Here is a 23407-nt window from a genome sequence, read left to right as displayed (position 1 = left end):
TAGTTTCTTTGGGGATTTTTACTTTAACATGGAAGATTATAGCATGCGAAATGACTCTCTAGCTTGAAGAACCGGAAGCCAGGTGCAGGTTGTTCTTTTGTAAGCCTGCCTTGTTTTGTATTAAAGTACTCTTTGGGCCAGGGTGGGTTGGTTTTCCCTGCCTCCTTTTTACCCCCCTGTCTGCCATAGGCTAGCATCACAACTACCGTGGAGGCAGGAAGGGATGTGTATAGAGAGGGGGGAGCAAAATGTATGGGGCAACCTTTAAAGGAACAGAGAGAAAATTTATATTAAAAATTAGTAGGAATCATGCAAAACCAATAACGAGACATAGCACTAAGCCTTATATGGCACATGCAATTCTTGCATTAGCTGAGCTATAAGGGTGACCAGAGGCTTTGCATATGGTTGTTTTCTTTAAAGGTCTCACCTGAAAAGTCATATACGTTGTGTGAAGTGTGGGGTGTTGAGAAGTGACAATCATATTTGAACCTGGTACCCTCTGTTCAATGGCAAAGTGCTTGAACCATTAGGCAGCCAATGCTCCCAAAAAAGCAGCTATTTCTGTAGTTTCTAAGGTGCCATCTGGACATGTCAAATGCATCTTTTAGGTTGTACACTGCTTGTGTGTGTTGAATTTTGTATAGAATTTCTACAAAGTACCTTTTGGTAGGCTGTCCTTTTACTATAGGAAGACATTTCCCGTTTGTCAGTTGTGTGATGCAATCTCCCATAGGAGGAGTGGAATCATAATTGTGGGTGTTGTTGTGGTTTTGTGATTTTGCCAGGAGTGGCAGTGTGCTCGCCCTCCTGCCCCCTCCCTTCCCAAGAGAGAAAGAGGCGAACCCCTCTCTCTCTCCCTGTCTCGTGAAAGTGTGATTTGTTGTCCCCCCTTCCACTTCCTTCCCTTGCCCCAAGGGCTGTGCAGGTTCACCTTAGGTGTTGCCGATTCAATCCATGTTTGTGTTATCCAAACCTTCTCTCCCATTACTTCGATGAAGAATCTGATATTCAGCTAAGTTCTGAAAGACTCCTATCTGGTTGCTGTGTTGCAACAATTTTTCAATTCCCTGTTGTGTAAATTTTGTTTCAGTCTCCTTACCTTTTGATCTCCCCCCATCATCCCTTCGGAGGCAGGTTTACTTTTTACCTGAAACCTTAGTAAATGTGTGTATGGTTGCTATTCCTCTTTGACAATGTGAATGCTGTCTTCATGTTGTTTTGGTGTGAGGGAGACCCATTTGCTCTCCTCCTTCGCCCACCCACCCCTCCTCCTCCCTCCTTGTTACTCCTACCCTTGCTAGCCAGACGGATCCCTATCTCCCCCTCACCACAAATAATAATTTGGTGTCCTTTTGATCAGTCTGTGTGTGAGCATGTGTAAGTTTTTGAATAACTTGTGGCCTCTCTTTCTAGAAGCCCAAAATTTATGATGCAGAAACATAAACATGACTTGAAAAGATGACACCGAAACATGATTTAGATCTGTAGAGTTTGCTGTGCTTGTGCAGTGATGATACTCTTGAAAACACTGTGTGGAAAGGACTTAGTGAGTTTAATGACTGGTATAAGGTTTGGTCAGTTTACCTCTCTGTAAAGCTAATTTTATAAAGTTTTGAACAATGCAGGTTGGCATTAGAGCTAATAAATTTTACTGGGAGCATTGATTTGGGTTTTATGGTTTTTAATTATTAATGGATTGGGAGACAAATTTGCTCTTTGAAATATATTAAGAGATTTTAAAATGACTAAGTTATGAAATAATCATTAAAATAGTTATTTTGGACTTGAACCATGGACATGAACCATTTGCCCAACCAATGCATCCTTCTTATCCTTGAGCAATGTTCAACAAAGAGTGATCTTAAAAATTGTTATTCTCATAATTTGTGCAAAATTTCAATTTTGTTGTTTTTAGCTCGTGTGCAATTTCTCAATTCCCAACAAGTGGGTGGCACCCATTGAAATATTCAGTATTTATGATAGTGCTCCTAGCTTCATTTGATGATCTTCTCCCTCTATGGCGGAATTGGATGAACAAAAATGTTTAGTCTGTCATAAGAGCAGTATTGGAGCTTTGGGGCCACACCTCTACACCTTGGAATTGATTTGTCCTTCATCTTAAAAAGATTTTAAACCATCTTCCAGCTGTGCTAAAGGAAGAAAAAAACACCCACCATTGGCCTCCTTAAGCATTAACAAGCCCTCTTGGGTGGAATTTGTTCAGGCAAGGGCAACATTTCAATGCAGCATTGCGTCTTGCCTCCATCTTTGCCGAACTGAACATGTTTCGACCCACAATGGCCGGTTCTGATGCATTACTGGAGTAGAAGGAACTAAACTTGCACCTCATATGTATTACACATTGAGGAAATAAAATACCTTGATAATAAATTTGTGCACAAATTATGAAAATGATATGATAACTCTTTATTCAAGTCCTCTTACAATTATGAGGAGGAGATTCGAAGGGGACAATGCTCATGGTTTGAAAACGGGAGCAACGTAGTTGTTTAATTATTGCAAGTCACCATCCATTAAGTTGGCTACTGCAGCTATCTTATGTGATATAGACTCATTTCAATAAGAGCCTGTCGCATGCACTGGCATTGATGTGGTAATCAGAGATCCATGGTTCATTTTTTTCATTCTTGTGCTTCTGCACCTTGCACATGATTGCATAGAATATTTCATAACTTCTACCTCAATTTGCTTAATGAAATTCTTTGCGTCAAGGTTTTAACTGTGAGTATTCTCTGTAAATATTTTATTGTGTATATATTTCATGAAAGTTTGTGTTCTGAAATTATTTCTTTCTCAGGGTAGTTCCATCAGAAGCATGTAACACAGAGTAATATTAGTATTGTAGTGCAGCAGTGACTCAAAAATTCACTTCAGTAAGTTAACTGAATAATAATTTAAATTTCTTTGAATCAGGTTTTTGGCACTAATGTGGGAATTAGTCATCAGAAACAGATTGGCTGTTTCTCAGTTTGTGTAACTTTTCGATTAGAATTTTGTAATTTGATGCTTAAGTCTGTAATATTGTTTATTTTGCAAGCCATGTCCAGCGACAATGCTCTCCCTGGGCTGTGTAGATTTGGGCTTGAGGCGGCTGATATGCATATGTGTGTCTGCTTAATCTGCTGGATGCTGCTTATTTAACTTTCCAAAGGGCAACTTAATTTAACATTAAGGCCTGTGTATGGTGGACCCCTCAATCCAGGAGCATCTTTGTAGTTTAAGTTAGGTCATTTATCATATGAAGTGATGTTATGCGCAAAACTCTTTCTCCATCTTCACTTAGTTGTCTTTCTCATAAGAGTGCAAAGGATTTTTCAAAGGAAGGGGGATTTTGGGAAAGTTGATTTATTGCTAGAGTGATTGGTTTTGAAAATGTAAGTATAAAAGGGTGTGACATCTTCAACATGTCACAAAAATCACGTTGGACATACTTGGGGCAGGGTAGGCCAGTCTAATGCCTCAAGCAGATGCCCTTCACTTTTGTGATTTCTCTTGTAGGCCTAGGAGGTGTACAAGTTGAAGCATCACACTCAATGTCATTCCATAGATGTAGCTCAAAGATTTGTTTCAAATGAACAGTTTAATTTAATTTGAAGGATACTACTGTTAGTTGCTTTAGTGTTCAAAATGGTGAGTACTGCCCAGCGAAAGAGTTAGTTTGGTCAAAAAAAGATCATCTTTGCAGTCTCGCATTTCATGTGTGGTTTTGATTCAAACTTTCTGCCGGTGTATTTGTTCATGCCCAAAACCAAATATTTATACCAAATATCTATTTACAAAAGCAAGTGCCCTGGTGGCCATCTGCATCTGGAGAAGCATAATTTTGGACTTTCTTTAATGTCAGCCTATTGAGGGTGCTTTGAATTGAAATTCTTGCAGCTGGCCTGCTCCAAAGTCCTACATAAACGTTTATCTGTAATACTTTGGAAATTTTTGTTTGTACAGACTTGGATGCCAATAGATTATGCTGTACCATACAAGTTATACAAAAAGCTGCATCAAAGATTCTTTGAATACTGCTGTTACATATGACATATGTATTGTCTGTGAAATTTTGACAAATAATGAGTGGCTTCATCAACTCACATGCAAATTTCTGTGTGATCTGCTTTTGGTTTTTGTGGCATGTTGAAAATCTTGATTCTTTCTTGCTTTTCCTTTAACTGTAGTTGATTGCTTCTGGGCATCAAATGACTTCTTCCTCTGAATTGTACTTGGTCTTTTCTTTCTTTCACAGCTGAGTTGTATGATTTTTGCTTCACCCTCATTTTAAATTTAATCTTAACTGACTGCACGGTGTGCTATTTCTTCTAGATCACACCAAGAGTGACATGGGAAACCATTCTACAAAAAGTTAATCATTTGAGAAGTGCTGCTTAAGTGTTGAACTGTTAATCAGATTTAATGTATAAATCATAAGCATGTTTCATTTTGAGTACTTATAATTGATTGAAAATATTTCCCAAAGGATACTCAGAGGAGAAGGGGTTGAGCTATTTCTGTCTTTAATGAGGGAACTTTTATGAATCACATTTTATGGAGGATTACATATCCTAGAGTGCATATAAACAAGGTTTTTACTGGCTAAAAAAAATAATTTAATTCTCTTACAGTGCTTGAATGGTTGGGACTGAATTAAGTCTGCTGCAATTTTGGATTTAAATCATTTTGTTCTTTCTGCCTAAGAACATTTTAAAGTAGTGTTATTCTAAAAGTTCTCTGGTGATTTTTAAATTTATTTAATGCAATTGAATAACTATATGATGACCAGCCATTTAGAGGGAGTTTTGAAATATTATTACCTGTTCCCTCCACCTAACAGGTTTGTTTAAATGCCCTGCATTGTCATTCATCATTATTAGAAATTTAGTGTTTTTGGAAGCGTTAAAAAAAGATAACTTTTTCGGTTGTTGCCTGTTTATCTATGCTTTCTTTTTGCAGTGAGGGTTGGCATGTATCCCAGAGGCATTGGGACTTGTCCCACGAGCCATCCATGGAGCCATGTGATCTTTCTTTGCAATGAGGGCACACGCCCCATGCCCTCTCCCTTTCAAATGCTGACTCACAACTCTCTTGGACTTTGCAGGGGTTAATGTATTGTGGAGGCACATGCTCCCTCACCACCCACCCTTATCTGTGGCGGCATTTGCATTGTCCTTCCTAGTATGGCCAGTCCTCCATTCTGAGCAGTCCTCTGTTGTGGATCTCTTTCCCCCAAAAGCAGCAGAGATGCTGCTCATTTGCCACATCCTCACACCTGGGGTACATGTGCCTGTTGTGCCCCCATTCATTTGTGCTTAAAAGTTTGTTGAATCATTTTTCCATGCTGACACTCACGGATGATGACGTAATGCATGTTGACCTTGTCGGCTGTGGTGGAAGTGATAAAGAATCTGAAATGTAAGGGTTTTGGAGATGCACACACACATATTCCAACACCAACAAAGGAGAAGGCAGTCGTGGCTTACCCTGTATGTAATTGCATGGCATTATAATGCTAGGGCAGTAATGCATTGCAATAGATGTACTAATAGGTAACCAACATAGATAACTATGTCCTCAGTGTAAATGTGACATACTAAGAAGCAAGGGAGATAGAAGTACAATTGTTTGGGAGAAATGGTTTTTTTTAATCTGAACTTTGGAGGTTGATGGTTAGGATTCCTCCCAAGTGCATGTCACCTTAAAAGACTGCAAATTGTCTCATTTTATGCTTATAGCTTCTGGGTTGTGATGAGACGTAATGAGATGTGTTGCACCTTTGCATTTAGTGCCAAACCACCTTGGCCCTTGATAGGTCCAGGGGTGGCTCTCATTTTGAGTACCTTTTCATTCAGCTCAAGGAAAATTTCCTGGGAGGTTTTTCTGTCCATAATATCAATTTCTACACTCACTTTTTATGATTTGAATCGCATTCTATTGACCATAGCCCTTTATGCTCCCAATGGAGTGAATTAGTGAAAAATGCTAATCAGGCAGATCAGAGAATATGATAAGTGTTACGTTACAGCTTGCATGTAAATTGTGACCTTTATACTACGACCTTGCATTGTTATGTTCTCCCACCAACTCTCACAATCACTTGATCTATTGCCCATTCATTTGATATCGTTTTCTGTGTCAATTATCCATTTTGCATTGATTTTGTTAATGTGTCTAGCATATACCAATGAATCAGTTTTTGTTGTGATATGTTGGAGGAGTTAGCGGTATACTTTTTTTCGTATTACATTTAAATGTGGACTGTTCAAAATGCAAATTGATTTAATAAGAATTAAATTACATATTTTACATGTCTTACATAAATTACATATTTTACATATCTTACATATTTAGTAATCTTAAATACTCCCATTTCAAAACTGTTGCATTACCATTGTTAATCATTGAATGTTTAACAAATCCCATTTTGATACATAAATGGAGTAATTATGAAATATTTAGGATATAGGTACTCTGGACTGGGCTAACTATAAGTCATTTATCCAAGCATAATTGTGTAATATTGAAAATAACCATACTGTGCACTGGTGTGTCGTATGAGACATATTCGTCTTCTAGTTTATGATGTTAAGTATGGCAGTCAAAATGTTTTTTGTAAGTTTATATAATTATACAATTTCAGGTAATCCTGTGGAGAATTACCTAATGGGCTTCGGCTGGGATTTATAATTTTGGATGTGCATCATATGAATGTGAAACTGATAAGGGAACTCCTCTGTTTCTAGGAAATCGTGGCACAGAAAAATGTCTCTTTTCCTCCATGTTTGGTGCAAAAGACCTTTATTTGGAATGTTGAGTAATAAAGAGTTATGTAGCAATAGGTTAAAATTTTCATGATATTGTTGTCGGTGATAATTTTTGTTCAATAGTGAAAGGACTACCTGGCTGGTACCCACCTTTGGTTTTGCCTTCTCTTGGGAGGGGTTTTCACCTTATGTGGGCAGATTGGTTTTTCGATGAAATACCTTAGTAAAGTCATATTGATTCATTGATAACATTTGATGTGAATGTTCTTTTTGTGTGCTTTCCTTACAGACACAATGGTGTGTACTGGTTGTTGTGCAACGTTGGACCACATAGTCACGTACCTCTTCAAGCAGCTCACTCAAAAAGGTAGGAATTGAATGCATGCATCCCATAGTGGAATAGAGAGGAGCGCTTGCAATTAAGTCATCATCTGTGGAAGAATCGCATGCCCTCTCTTCTTAAGATTTCAATTTTAATGTTTGGCAAAGATTTTCACTGCAGTTGACCGGTAATATATTTTTCTACATTCCATTGATGGACACAATTTTTTCAAGATCCCCTTAAAAGAACCAATGAGTCCCTTGATTGGCAAGTAATAGCAGAAGACTGCTGGCATCTGTAGTTGTCTTTCAACACGCGAGTATTCTTTTGGCAAATGAAAAGGGAGGAGGGTGAAAAGTGCTGAATTGGACCTTTCCCTTGCCGGCAGTCCCTTTTATTGTGTTTGCATGAAGCAGTACATCATTTCCCTTGCTAGTCAACCTGTTCAATTAGAAAATCCCGGTTGTGTGCCAAATGTTTTGGTTAATGTTAGATGGAAAAATATTGGAGGGGAGTGCGGAGTCCTAAAACGGTGAGAAAGCGTGGCCTCCGGGGTCTGCTAATTGACCTTCAAGAGTTCACGTCATATTTCTTTATGCTTGACCTCTAATGTTGTACGTTGGTGTGGTGTTATCCTTTCTCCACGACAGGCAAGAAGAACAGGAGAGGGGCAAGGGGCGTGGCAGGTGGCCCCTCGGGAGGGGGAGACATGTTCCTGCACACACTGGAGCTCAACCCAAACATCTTGCGGCAGATCCTCTCCACGGTGCTCAATGTCATAATGTATGAGGATTGTCGCAACCAATGGTCAATGTCCCGTCCACTCCTTGGGCTGATCCTGCTCAATGAAGAGGTTTGCAAGATTTTTATTGTCTCTGAGGGCATCCATTTGTTCTTTCATTGTTTGGGTAGGGGTTTGTCTGATAGTTGTGTGGGTGTGGATGGAATGTGGGTGAGCAAGAGGCGTGTACTCTTCCTTTCATTGGACGCATGCCCCCTCTCGTCTTCCTTTTTTGAGTCATGATAAATGGATGGTTTGTATAACGTTTGAACTAAATCTTGATTTTTATCAAATGGAACATTCTAAGAAGTGAGAGCTAATTGAATGGTTTCCAAAGAGTTTCGTAACAGGAGCAATGCTAGCAAACTAGTGAGCATGATATGCAATGGAGTAAAGATAGAGTTATGTTAGGTCTATGGTCCAAATGTTCTAAACTTTAATATTTTCATGAATTGAGAGCACAGGTAAAATGATCTTATATTTTTGGTTGAATCAGTATTAGTTGGAATAATATTTGAAATTTCAAAGCATGGAATGGATTTGAGGGACGATGATGAACCTCTACAAATTGTTTTTTTTCGCTCTTCAATAAGTCAAATGAAATCTTTCTCAGGATAAATCATGCTAAATCTAATGTACTCATGCACATAGATGTTGTGGGTCTGTATTAAGCCACTTGTCAAAATTTTTATTTTTTGTTTGAAACAAAATCTCAATCTGGAACACCTCCAAGCAAAATGAAGAATATGGAGATGCAATTAGCATTCATAAAATTGGTGAATTTATGCAAAAATGGCTGGCCAACTCTGAGCGAGAAATGGGGCAGATTGGCGATGTGATTTGACTGTGCCATCATCTTATTTTTAATGCATTTTTCCCTTAACAACCCATACTCCCCCAGAACACTGGGATCATCATTTTTTTAATGTCCAGCTCTGTTTGAAGAAACAATGAGTGTTTCAAACAAAACATCCATGCTCACATTTGCATCACAGAAGATTATATTACCAATGAGAACATCTCCCTTGTAAAAGTTTTAGAGCTTGAATAGGTATTACACCAATGTTTCCAAATTTGATTTATTTCATTATTTGAAGCTAAATCAAGTTGAGTGTGCAAACTTTGAAATACAATGGATTTCCCTAGTTTCCCACCACTGAGTATTAGCAGTAGAATTAATTTAAGGTGCATAGACAAGCTATCCACTTTTTGCTAGCCATGGTTTTCAAATAGTAATACATCATGATAAGCTGATGAAAACATTTTTTAATGTCAGGTAGAAAGATAGGTGCACTCACAATTTCCACTAAATTAATGATTTTTACCATCTCTTCTCTTAAACAGTATTTCAACCAACTGCGAGAGACCATAATCCGGAGTCAGCCGCCAGACAAGCAGGCAGTGATGGCACAGTGGTTTGAGAACCTTATGGATGGCATTGAGAGGAACCTGCTCAACAAGAACAGGGACAGGTGGGTCAGCTGCGACCTAAATCTATCTCCTCAACTTGCCAATGTGGTATTGACAGTGGAGGCATTTCATTCTCTTGGGTGTTTTTATGAAGAGAGTTAGGGACAGCAGAAATGGATTTAAGTAAATTCTTCAGTTGTGAATGGATTGCCATGCCATTAACCACAGCTCTTCCATTTTTGTGTTTAATGGCCATGAAGTGCTCTTCTATTCATATAGTTAATACCCTCCTCTCTTGCAAGTGGGCGGTGAACTTGCAAAATAAGGCAATTTCCTATGCTGAGGCATGCTGAATTGGATTAAAGGAGTGTGTGCATCTGGTAAACAAACATATTCATTCAATGCAAATATGGGTATTGAGAAAGTTTCAATGAAAATGAAAAAAGTTCACTTCAAAAATTTTTATAAAAAGGCCATTTTAGTCTATAACACCCAGAGTTCATTTAATGACTGGTCAGGGACTTACTTTCTATTGTTAAGCCTAGCATTTCCCCTTGTTTACCTGTGATAATTTTTGTCAAAGGAGCTTATGGGGCTATTTAACTGTCTTTAGTGTTTGGATTTATCAGAAAAGCTTCAGGCCATGATGCAAAGGATTTTACTGCATTATTGAAGATTTCTTTTTGAAGGAAGATGCATATTATTAAATTTTTGGAATTATCTAAGCGCTAACATTAATATTGCATGCATTTTATTGTTTTAATGCATTAAAAACACTAGCTGCCATGTTTATGTTTATAACAATTTCATCTTGTCTCATAAAATGTGCTGGTGTTGTAATGGTGCTGACTTGAAAATGGTTTACTTAGCAGTTGAGAAGTGGATCTGTTGATGTACTGTCAAGGGTATATTAAATTAATTAATAATAATTATATTATATTAACTGGGTCTGCTGGCTCAAAACACTTATCATAAAAATTTGTGACACAGACAACCATTTTTCATGCCTGATGGGAGAAAAATATGGAATAGCATTTTTCTGGTGAATTGGCTTGTGCGTACTGGTCGAAATCATACCTCTGTATACCATTAGGCCCATAAGATACAAGCTGGTTTTAGAGCATATATCGGTGAAAAAAATTGCAATTCGTGGGTAAGGAATTACGGTATGTTTTTCAAATTTTGTAGAACTGCTTACTAATAATTGCCAATTCCCAGTTTTCAAGTTTACTCATGCTTAAATTGCTACCAAAATGAACATTCATATTTCAAACTTCTCTCCCTGTGCCTACTTCATTATCATAGTGTAAAAAGGTGATTAGTACATAAATGTGACAAGTACAGGGATGAATCATTCAAGGGTTTACAGGAGTGGTGTAAACAAGACATTAGTTGCCCTTGCGAATGTGGCTAGGGCACCAACATTTTTTTTCAATGGTTTTTGGGAGGAGTCACCATCCCTGGGTAAGTGCTTAGCTGCGTGTTTACATGCTCTGTAAGCATCGGAGATATTTTTGTGTGTGTGTGTGTGTAAGGAAACCTTAGTTGAGATGTTATTTAGTTTAGTATACAATTGAGAATTTGGGTCTATACTTCCTACAAACATTACCTCCACTACTGATGTGTTCTTCATCCAACACATGCTGTTGGATGAAGAACACATCCCTGCTGATTGATTACGTTGCCATCAGAGATGAAGAGCTTTGCTTTTTTTTCCTAGTGTTTCATGTAAATAATTTTATAACGCTCATCATCCTATTTCATGATCAGAAAAGGCATTCCATTGGTCCAATACATGACAGCATGTGTGAAGAGGAAAAAGTTAAAAATGGAATTTTTAGCTATTTAGTTCATAATTTTGAAATAATTTCTCTGGAAAAAAATTGGTGTTATGGCACCATGTTGTGCTAAACATTAACTAATGTGATTTCACTTTAAAGGTGTGTAGTGAAATCAATGGATTGTGATCCATGAGAGTGGGTAGATTAAGTTTTGCTGTGTGATTGAGTGTGGGTACTGATGTATTTTGGTCCCAGCGACATCATGCAGGCTTCCTCCCAGAATTCTCAAATCCCTTTCATGTTTGCCTGCCACTGCAATTTTTCTTTTTTTTTTCAATTCTAATGAATGCGTTTTTCATATTTCCACGGAACGGCTTCATATTTATCATCTGAGCCCTTAATTTATTTCATGAAGGCAATGATAATATTGTGGCTTTGCAGGACTTTTAATTTGGTGGGTTACAATGTGTTAATAATAATATACCAAATGCCTGATCTATTACATTCTCTGTTGCATGCCTTCAATCATTTTCCTCTTATTCGTGAAGAAAAGCTTAAGTGCTATTCCATTCAGTCCTGAACTCTGAGAAACATGTTCGTGGAGATCGGAATGACAGCGTGGCAGTGGCCAATGTAATGGCATCCCACCCCAAGGGCCTGGATTAGCATCCTGGTGGTAGCCGGATTTTTCAGTTGTATCTCGATCTGTACTTAGGGTGCTATGTGCTTGGCACATTTCGTTAAAGCTATGCTAATGTTGACGCTGGGTTTCTCTCTATTCCTATAATACCCTAACCATGCCAGATTATCCACCCATCCGTTCTGGTGCAAATGACCTCTGCTCTCGGTCGCCTTCATTAATAACTATGCATTACTGACATGTTTGTGAACTGTGATGTGGAAGGCAGCAGATCTTATTATTCATGTGACTTCCCATGATTTGTTTTTATAAATGAGAGTTGTGCTTGTGAAACTAAGCAGTGGAATGGTCTTATTTGTACTCGTACACTTAATGTGTGTCTCCCCCTCAATTGTCTTGCAGATTCACGCAAAACCTGTCACACTTCCGTCGGGACATAAATGACTCCCTCAAAGGACCCAACATGACGTCAGCATCCTCAAATGACATGATGACATCTTAGTGATTGATTGCTGTCATGGTCTCACATTCGTGATGCCCTCCCTTCCCTCACCCCCCGCCGTGGCTCATCCTTATTTTCACACGCAAGGGTAGACGGTGTGAATGCAGATGTCCTTCACTTGGAATGCGAGCAATGCCTGAGCGTGTATTCATGTGGGGGAGGGGAAGCGGTGGCCTGCGTGGTGACATCATTTGTTCCTCCTGCTCTTAAGGGGGGAGGAGGGGGGTTGTGGCACAGGCTCAGGGAGGGGCAATCGGGTGGCAAACGCGGTTGCCGTGTTGTGTGCACAAGAAGTGGCCCCTTGTGTTGCCATGTTTGAAAGACTAAAAGGGAGTTCCACAAGAGGGAGTTTGTGTGTGTGTGTATGGTAGGGGAAGAAGCGACTGGCGTTGGTTGGTGTGTGCTGAAGGAGTTCAGGGTGGCTGGCACTCGAGTGAAAGAGAGAGGAGTGGCTGGAGAGATAGGTGGGGGTGTGCAGCACAAAGCAAGGCCTCCGAAATGGTGTTTAAATGAGTATTTGTTGAAGTGAGATAGGAAAAGAGAGGATTTCATACAGTGTGTATATTCTTGCTTGCGTATGTTCCCGAGGGTGTCTGTTTGTGTGTGCAGATGCATGTAAGAGTGGGCACCCGGTCTGTGTATTTGTGTGCCTTGTTTTTAAAAGGGAGGCCAGGAGATGGAGAAGGTGGAACTCGTGTGTGGCCATTCGGCACAGGGGGAGGTGTCCAACGAGGAGGTGGCCATGGAAACCATGGCCATTTTGCTCACCCTAATTCCACATTGCATCTGAAATATCCCAGTGAATTTCCCCCGGAGAAGTCATTTCTGCTCTTCAATGCTTGGAGCCTCTGCAAGAGTGAAGGAGTCGATCAAGGGGCCCATTGCTCTTGTGTGTGTGTGTGCATGCGTGTGTGTGAGGGGGAGGTATAATACATGTGCCTCTTGCCTTGCATTGGTGTGTGTCTGTGCAAGAGAGTGAGAATGTATGTGTACAGCTGTTAACATGGTGCCCAGAATTGTTATTTCTATATTTTGCTTGTTCCTTAAAAGAAAAGAAAGTAAAAAGTAAAGACGTTTCCAGCTAAATGCATTTCTCTCCTTTCATTTGTTTTTCAACTTAGCTGGGATGGCGTTTTTATTTTTCTTCTTTTTCTTGGAAGTGTGTGGACGTGTCTAATTTTTGCAGACAGCGGGGTCAGACGGCATGGGGTGAGCATGTCAGAGGGGGGGGGGCAAGATGGGAGAAGTGGATTAATTCGATCAGGGGCTCAAGTGCCTGTGCCGCCCTTCCCCACTCATGGGTGTCGGTACTCCTGTCCAGATGGGGAGCAAGCAGTTACCAGAGGCAGCGGCTCGGCTGGTGGGCATGGCAGTGTGCGCATGTTGGTCCTGTGAGGGACAGGGGACTTGGAAACACTCCAAAGTGGTCTCCAGCATTTTTTAGGGGTGATCATCACTTGACTTTTTGTGCCGCAAGGGGGCCACCACAAGATCTCACCGTGTTTAGTACGATTGGCATTTCTTTACCCCTTGAGGCTTAGACCCATGGGAGTCATGCTAGTGTGCCTGGGTCATGAGTGCACAAGTTGTACTGCATGTAAAAAGTGTTCCTCTCTGAGGTCAAGCGTCGTTTCGTCCAGTTCCATTCGAAGACTCAAGGAGTGGATACCCTAGGAGAGAAGTTGCCTGACCAAATATTTTTGGATGTCACTCTCGAAAGAGTCTTTTGATCCATTTTGATCCAGAAGGTGAGACAAAGAGGAGTTATGAGGGAAAGGCTGTGAAACACGAGACGCATTGCGTTGACCCGCAGCAGAGGATCCAAGTTAACTCATTTATATGTCTTGGTGTGTGAGTGTGTGGTTGGTTGTATATTTGTATGTTCAAATGAAAAGAATATTGTGATGATTATTTCAAAAATGTGATGTTTTGTTTTGTTGAGCAAGAAATATTTAAAAACTTTCTTGTTCAAGGCGCATTTTTTTTTCCAATACCTCTCTTGACTGACCAACTACCTCGAATCATCAGTTGTGGCCAAAGTGAAAGGAGTCTGATGCATGCAGTGTATGCAGCTTCCTTCTTAAACTGACTGTTGAATTTCCCATCACGCATACTTGGCCTACGATAAGAATCGAATGGTCTCTCTCTTGCACATAGTAGTGAGTCTAGCTGGACTTGCTGGGAGTGTGTGCACATGAACGCGAATGAAGAAACGGCTGCTTCCTGATTAGGCACTTAAATTCCTTTATGCATTTCAATTTCATAAGGCCACTAATTCTCTGGGTGGTGTATGAAATTTATATTATTTATACCTGACATGCATTGTTGGCATACCAGCATGATTCCTCTCATCTAGTTGAAATTAAAAATGAATTTATTTTTCTCATTTTTTGGTGCTTTCTGTTTGCCTTCCAGCATAGTGCAATTATGCTTTCAGGCCGCTATCGTTAAAGGAATTTCATTGCTGCTCAGGAAATGGGCTAAGAAGCAAACTGGGAAAAGTGAGGGAATTTATATCGTATCGTCGGTCTGAGTTGATCAGTTCCCTCACTCGCGTCGCATTGGCGGCCTTGGTGGTCGTGGATGGGCGTCCGGCGCACTCCTCGTCGTCGACCTTATACCGGCCTTCCAAAAAGGCCTTGTGCCACCGAAACACCTGCCGATCTTTACAGGGCATCTTCTATGGAAGCAGTCTTGATCATAGAAACAGTTTCCGTAGCGGTCTTGCCAAGTTTCACGCTAAACTTGATCGCAAATCTTTGTTCTAACGAACGCTGCATTTTCACTTGCACAAGATCAAAAAACAACTCTCAGACACGCCCGTCCCCTCTCTCCGGATGCTTTGAGCACACTGGGAGACGGAACGCTGCTTAGCTGTGTTCCCCTACTATGTTTCAACTGGTCTGACATACAGTCGCGTCACAGTAAAATCACTGACATAACTTTTAGGACAAAGCTAGAATACTTTAACTGATTGTTTAAAGAATGACCCAAGATGTCGGTGAATATAATAGGTCATGTATGGTGTCGGGCGTGGCAAATAATCGGTATAATACGGAAAGGGTTAAAGATTTGGAAACTCGAGTTATTCTTGGGAATAGCAGTTTGCGAGTCCGGGTGGGGCCCCTCACTAATGACCCACGAGTTCGAATCAATTTGTTATGCTGAAATTTAAGCCTTGAGGAGAAGGCTTTGTCGCTTTTTTTCGAATCATTTATATGCATGGTTGGAAGCAGGAGACAATGAGTTCGACCATACTAAAGAGAAAAAAATGCCATTTTCCGAGACGCTTAGAAGAAGCGGTAAAGAGTGAAAAATCAGATAATTTCAACCGTGAGGACGGCTACACTTCGACGTGGAGATAGGCAATTCCACCTTACCATCAAGAAACAACAGTCAATCAGAGCGCTTCGGGGTAGCCATCGTGTCTAATACGTACGTAGTGGCCAAATTGCAACTGAGATCACTTCGACCTGGAGAAGCCTCTAATGAGTGAGAGAAACTTGTCCAACAACCCCAACTACGCGGTGGTAATTCCCGGAAGCAGCATGGAACAATCGCGCGTCACAAATTCCACCTGCATGAACCTCACTCTTCCCGAATTCTCCCATGGCACCAAGAATGACATCGGTTGCTATCGATGCCGTTTACCGATACTGGTGCCGGCGACTTACGAATTACGGAATAACCCTCGTAGAACAGCTAAATTAGTTTGCATGAAGATGTCCAGTAAGCCTAGCTAATTACGTAAACACTATGTTATGGTGGTAAATACTCAGCTTCCATAAATCACTTATTTACGTTGGGAATGTTGACTCTGTTGTTTTTAGAAGGAAGGGATGTACATTCTGTCAGCCTTCGGTGTAATAGCTTATGACTGCAGTCGCGTAATAGTTTCGTGAAAGCTGACTCAGGAACGTTTTGGGGGCGTTGGTGAATCACAGCCAACGTGGTTATAGAGGCACCAAATTCGGGAATATCCTCCTTTTCTTCCTTCAATGAAGGGGGAAAATTCAGCTGTCTGAACGGGAAAACTTTCTCTACACGTATGTGTACACCATTAGGCCAACTCTCACTATCGAAAATTTTTCACGTAAACGGGGGCACTAACTTCACAAGAGCAGTGGCTCTCGCCTGCTGTTAAGCTTTCGCACTTTGTCCGCTTCTGGAAATTTGCCGGACCTGATGATATCACCGGCCGTTGTAATAAGCTGGACCCGACCATGGTAGAGATAGATTTGACGACTGACTCCAGTAAAGTTACACTCCTACTTGACTGGCTGCTACTTCCAAACTCTGCTTTCCGTTCCCGCTTATTTATCTTGTAGTGTATCTTTCGGAAGCCTTCCTCTTTAATATCAGTGGTATTAATACGATCCGCTGAGATGCCCTCGGGTTGTTTTTGGAATAGCATCTCTTGGGCAATAAATTTTGAGAACGGGGCTTTGGAGTATGTATTTGCACTCTTGCAGCGCGGGACAGAATTTTCTCGTATGAAGTTCGTTTGATTTACCCGAAGACTCCCCAATGTTTGCAAAATAGACAGTGTTTTTAGTAATGTGTTGCAAACGGGTTATTGTTTGGCTTGATTCGATCTTCAAGCTTTCAATGTCAGCGGCCATGTTGGAGATTTTGGAGCTTGTTAGCACGACAGAAAAAAAACACTCAAAATTACTCTCGCCTCTCGGTGAGTATTTTTAAGGAAAGTTCACTTGAGACGGAACATTTATGATGAAATTCAGGTACACATTTTTCGCAAAAAATGACCTTTTCACGTAATACTAGCGGTATTTCACAGGAGCGGTCATTTTGGACGCCATTTCACAAAAGGGTTCATTTTTGTGGTCATGAGTGGTGACTTTACCAAATTTTGGTTCTCATTCATTTCGGGAGTCATGGCAGTGTGCTGAGGTGAAATCCCGAACATTATGCCAATGTCTTTCCGTTTGACCGGGCGATTGCCACGAATCAGCCCGTGGGTGTGCATTCATACTCATTGCCTGCCTCGTGAAAGCATTCACGTCTTTACATACTTCTCCTTGGAGAGAAATTATCCTTCGATGAATGTTCCACGAGCGCACAACCATCAGCCTTCGTTAACCGTGAGAGGAATTCAACCACGGTGAGTTCCTACAACCATATGTCCACGTACATTTTACGCCATTTTACTAACATGCAATAAAGTAGCAGTAAAAGCCGCTAATTGTTGCGATAGTCGAATAATCGGAGATAATTGTGGTGCTAGTTCCACGTTTCTCGGGGCGTTGTTATCAGACTTGTGGCGCTGAAGGCAGAACATTTCAAACAGCCCTCATACACGCTCAGATATAAGGCGATCTCTGCCCTAACTTATCAAACCGACCTTCGGATTGATTCCTAAGGTTTGGTTTGCTAGGGAAGGCGGACGGCTTTGTAATAATTTTGATCCTGGATGGAGTCTTCGAGTTTTTACGGGGCACCACCTTAGGGACTGCTAAAAGAGGAATACATATATTTCGACAGCCCCCCCCCCTATGTCTCCACTCTCGTGCAATATGTAGGCCATGTTGTATTGCATAGAAAATGACTAGTAACTTTCAAGACAAACGTTTTCTCGCCCTTTTGGCGCCCCCTCCTCTCCACAGGAGTTCCTGGGGCCCCTGATAACGGCCCGTTTCAGGTTAAGACATTATGGAGTGCATGCCTTAAAAATTTTCCTGATTGAGCGAATTGAAATGAGCTTTAAAATTAATATAAGTCCCGAATCGACAGGTGACATGTTTGCATTATTTTGAAAGAATCGCAATGTATTTTTTTCGAATAATTACTTAATTCGTTCAGAAATTATTTGAAATATTTTGCAAGAATGTTTTGAAACGTTTTCCCAAATTATGCGTTTCTATGTCATGTTTTTACACTAATCTGCAGCAGTTGTGCCTAATCTTTTCATCCATGGAAATGTGAAAAACATTTTCTGGAGTTGTAATCGATGAGTGAGTGCAACAAGAGGGCAATAAACATGAACTATCAGTAATTTATGGTAACTTTTTTCAATGCGACCCATAGTCATATAATAAAATTTTAATTATAATTAGCTTAATTTTTCGATGAATAAGATAATAGCATGATTTTCGCCAAATATCCTTAACCTATCCTTCCTACTCGGAGAAACGCTGCTGGACAATACCAACGCCCCTCTGCCGTGACGTCATGCCCTGGATGGTGGGTGAATGGTTTTGACGCTGCTCCGAGAATGTTCTGATGAAGTAATCTCTCCTACACACAATATTTTTCTCCAACAGAATGGAACATTTTCAAAGTGCATATTAGTGCTGGTTTACCTCGAAGTAGATTTAAAAAACGATTCATCTTTCCCGGCGTGACTTTCCCCGTGCCAATTCATGGCAGTTCTTCTATTAGAGTTTTATTTCTCGGTGTTTCTTACTGGTCTAATCGTTGATTAGCGCTTTACGAGGTGGACTCCACGTGCTTGCAAGAGTATTTAAGAGTATATCTTCACCATTCTGTCATTTTGTTTCTTAGCAATGCATTTCTGAAATGTTGGCTAATTTAAAGCAAAACCGAATTTGTGTACTTACTCAATATTCTTTCTTCGGGTTGGGCTCGTTTTGGAGGAAACACTTCTTGTGCTTGACGTAAATATCAACACTTATTTGAAGTTCCGAGAGCTTTTGATTTTTTGTTTCAACAAGCACCATATCGTACACTTTCAGTGGTGGATTCTTGACCTCATTTGATTCATTATTTGTGAATGTTGTGTACGTAAATGATGTCGTGAAATCGTAAAATCTGCCGAAAAAATAGTTCCCGTGTATCTTATGCACTACTTTAGTCCCTTGTGGTTCAAGGCATATATTTGAGACGTTAATATCGGGACATTAATGATATGCATGCTTAATCTTCGATATGGTGCCATTCCTTTGGATAGTTGAGTCTACATTTTTCTCAAAAACTTTCTATAAGCATCCGATGAGGGTTTCTTCGTGTTCAAATCGCCCGCTGTCGTATCTTGATCCAAAGATTTGTGTTGTCTGGATAGCTTGGAAGAGCGCTTGGAGTCGATCGGCGCTGAAAAAACTATATCGATTTAAAAGAAGACTGCAGTGAAAAATGAAAATAAATGTTGAAGAGAAAATGTTTCGTTTATTTGTTAGGTCGGAAACTTTTCAAACTACGTCGTACCTCCGTCGATACGCGAAGCAAGCTCAAGCGGAAGCTGTCCTTAATTCGTACCTTCGTAATTACGATTGATTTATGTGCTAATCCTGTACGCTTGAGCGAATGGTTGGCTATTGGGCTCACATATAAGAATGATGTCTTTGAGATGGCAAAGACACCGCCTTGGATACGTCCATCGCTGCAACTGTGTGCGCTACGGTAGAATTGACCAAAGAGGGGGTTTATGCCCAAGTTATGTAATTTAGCTTCCGCCGCTTTCATAATCCGGCCTCTGGCGGTGCAGTGACGGCGCCTTACTTCCTGTAGATCGGTCTTCTGTTCACATTGACATTTCGGCATTGTGATGCTGATGATCGGGATGGATCCATAGTGATGCAGTTGGAATGGTTCCTTTCTTTGTTTATTAGTACAGAAGTGTAAATTCTACCCTAGCGCACACAATTGCGGAGATGGACGTAAGTCAAGCTTTTTCTTTGCCATTATCATTCTCATACGTGAGCTCAGTAACCATTCGTTTAAGCGCACAGGATTGGTTAGTCAATCATTACAAAGAAGCCACGGATTAAGGACAGCTTCTTTCGATTTCAGCCCGAGTTGTCCAGGGTCGTCTCCTCGGTCCCGGTAGAGTGAGTGGGGGCAATTGCAGAGCACGAAGGGGCCCACGGACTCACAACCCTCGCTGAATCATAATCGCCACCTTCTCCGCGCGCGACCCAATTCCGGAACCCCTTCACCCCTCTTTCCCCACACCCTCCCCAGGAATAGTTGGGCCCATGCCGGGCTCTCATTGCCCCCACAACCGTCTTGGGACACAAAACCGGAAGTGATATCACTGATTTGTTTCAGATAGTAATTAAAGAAAATGTATTCTCAGTTTAAAACTGGAACATTTGACAAAAAAAGGACAAAAAAATTATTCGTTGTTCGTAATCACCAGCCATGATAAATCTGTTGTGACAAGCACATAACTTAAATCCACGCGAATTTTCCTTGCAATGATCGAAGGACCTAAGGTCAGCCTATCAACAATTTACGGAAACACATTTGAATATATCAATTTTTCTTGTGTCTCTCTAAGCCGGCATGAAGGAATAGTCTTGAAATAATCTCTTCATACAGTGTATTCCTACGTACGTAGCTTTTTTTACTAATTTCTCTTCGGAGGCGCGTGAATTCTTCCCAGGATGACGAGCCGGCGGCAGCGACTGGGGTTTCCTTGGCGACCACATTTGAAAGGACCTAAAGGTCTAAAAAGAATTCGCAGATCAATCCGCGTTATTGATGAATTTTTCTTGAGATAAGTAACGAACGGAAAATAAAATTTCGATCCTTTACTATCAAAACGACCTGCGCTGATAACTCAATTCTTTCATATTTTAATTGGAAAAAATAAAGATTTGATTTACGAAAACTCGCGCGAGTTGTAATAAAAATAATTTTCACTGATTCCTTTCTTGCTAAATGTTTTATTTTGGGGTTGGCGTCGCTGTAACACCTCGATAAAGGGCGGAAACGGCCATTTCCACTTGCGTTCGAAATACAATGATCAATTCATCGAAAATCAATGAAAACGTCAAATATAAAATTGCTTTTATCCTATTGCTGCTCGATTAAATGATTTTCGAGCCATCTCTTCGACACAAGGTCCGCGGCCCGGACACATTAGTGCATCATTCGGTAAATGGTCAAAGCATATTTGGGACCTGAAAAAAGAAGACCTTGGATGAAGCACTTAAGCCGAATTCTCATTTGGCAATTCTTTTCCCTATTATATCCTGTGGAGGAAGAATTCGGCAAGCACGAGTATGTTTGCAGTCGAGTGTCCATTTACACTTACGTGAAAACATTGGGCACTGACCTTTTTACTAATCAGGGGTTGGCTATTAGGACCAGGACGCCCCAAGGGAACCCCCGAGGGTGTGCCCAACGTAGAGACGCCCGATTGAATGGGGCGCTATAGGTACTCTGACCATTATTAACATGCGATTTGCATGCAACGTTTTTACTTATGAAGTAAAAATGTGCTGCATAGATTTTGCGAATATAATCAACAGTAATACAATTAAAAATGAAAAGTTGAATCAGCAAATCATTTATCATTGACGCACCGCTTTATTGATTTGTGTGCTTACGCAGTTTCGATCTCAATTGTTGTATCGCTAACGGCTTGCCGATGTTCAATTCGATTCGCGCTCCACATCCTTTTAATCCGTTTTCAGTAATGAGATCGCCCTTTGTTTGCACCATTGAACTTATATGTATATAGTAGTCGCGTGAAGATGTCCACGTAATGATTTAACATAAATTGAGCGGTCTACTTGCGTGCACGAGTACTGTTCAATATAGAGTGGTAATGCATGTATTACTTGCGTAATTTACTACGAACAAAATTAACTATGTCATGGTTCGATGTCTTATGAAGTAAAAGTCATATGTGGGGCAAGATAAATTGATTTGACTTCAGTATCGCGGCAAAAGTTGCGGGTTGAAACATTTTCAGTTCTGCAACGATGGAGGCAAGACACGACGCTGCTTTGAAACGTTGCTCTTGCCTGAACAAATTCCATCTAAGAGGCTTATTTAATGCTTCAGGTGGCCGAGAAAGGGTGTTATTTTTCCTTTGGCACAGCTGGGAGACGTTTTTAAGAGGAGAGAAGAATCAATTTCAAGGTATAGAGGTGTGGCCCCAGAGCTTCAATCACTACTCTTACGACAGAGCGAACATTTATTCTCATCCAACGCCGCCATTTTGGGAGAAGATGGTTAGGAGCACTATCAGAAATATTGAATATTTCAATGGGTGCCACCCGCTTGTCGGAAATAGAGAAGAATTACATTTGAGGCGAGCGGTGGGTTCCGCGAATCCCAGACATGAAATTTAAATTTTGCATGTTGGATCGTGAGGATAAAATATTTATGAGCACTTTACTGAACATCCTTTGTACACGTACTCTCAACTTGTGTTTTTGGATAGAGTTGGTTGATAAACTTACGATGGAACACAACAGCACCGAAAGTAAAACACTAAGACTGGCATTTGGACTTCCCCCATGAAAAATAACGAAGAAGTATATGTGAAAGTCAATATGGAAAAACTGGATGAACTACTATTTAGGCAGAGAAAAAATATTTTGGAAATTTAATAGATAATAACAACAGCGCCAAGGAATCCACAAAAATTTAAAAAAAAAGGTCCATATGACGAATACAACAGACCAAACAACGTATTAAACTGATGCACTGTTAGACTTATCATAAAGAAAGACAAATAATTACGAATCTGGAATGGGAAACCAGAAAATTAGGGAAATAAATAATAGGACACGGAGCATAAGCCCAATAAGGCGATCTCTGAAAGAAAAAGCTACCGCATAGGCAGCAAGGCGGCATCCGGCTTCCTCTGAAAGCGACGACACTCGGGCCAAATCTCCTTTCGACGGAGCGAAGCCGTCCATGCCCCCTCTCCTCACACACACAAGCCCTCGAGGGCGAGGGGAAGTGCATCATCCAGGACGTCAGGCACGTCTCGGCTGGGCGTGGCGGGAGGAGGACATTAAAATGACGTTATTCAGGGGACGAAGGTGGGTCCCGATTTTTATGCGTGGGGCAGTGCCGGCCCGTGTCGCGGCAAATCGCCCATCTGCCCGCCCCTACTTTGCCGCCTCTAATTGATGAAACAAAGGCGGGAGAGGGGGCGGGCGTCCGTTAACCGAAGGGCCCCATGGGTCGAGGGCATGACACGGAATTCTCCTTCGCCCGTGCGCGCTAATGCACACGCGGGAGCGCCTCCTTTCGCCCCGATAGTCGATCCCTCTGGGGGTTTGAGAGGGGGGTGGGGAGTTAGGAAGAGGCGTGGCTGAGTGCACTCCAAACCCTTACAGTGCCCATTCCATTCTATGTTAATTGGTGTCACGCCTGCGGATTTGTGGGTCAGTTTTATTCGGACAAGCGCTTAATCATTTGAAATTTTCATAAATCAGTGTTATTTTTATCATTAGCAGTTGTGTTTCAGAATATGA

General features: G+C 40.9%; 1 protein-coding gene across 3 annotated transcripts in view; it reads left to right on the top strand.

Annotated features, from left to right (window-relative positions):
- The window catches only part of Ranbp16 (Ran-binding protein 16), a 55627-nt gene extending 41369 nt beyond the window's left edge, over positions 1-14258 (top strand). For all 3 annotated transcript variants that reach the window (XM_071591643.1, XM_071591646.1, XM_071591644.1), the window contains exons 19-22: positions 7063-7140; positions 7746-7948; positions 9221-9348; positions 12110-14258. In XM_071591643.1, coding sequence (XP_071447744.1) covers positions 7063-7140; positions 7746-7948; positions 9221-9348; positions 12110-12209 — 509 coding nt within the window. In that variant the 3' untranslated portion in view covers positions 12210-14258. The remainder of the gene's footprint in view (positions 1-7062; positions 7141-7745; positions 7949-9220; positions 9349-12109) is intronic.
- The last annotated feature ends 9149 nt before the right edge of the window (positions 14259-23407 follow it).

This window comes from Hetaerina americana, unplaced genomic scaffold, assembly GCF_022747635.1.
Source record: "Hetaerina americana unplaced genomic scaffold, ioHetAmer1.1.p SCAF_5, whole genome shotgun sequence".
NCBI lineage: Eukaryota > Metazoa > Arthropoda > Insecta > Odonata > Calopterygidae > Hetaerina > Hetaerina americana.
Note: the sequence above shows the minus strand (reverse complement) of the source record. Positions and strands in the feature narration are given on the sequence as shown.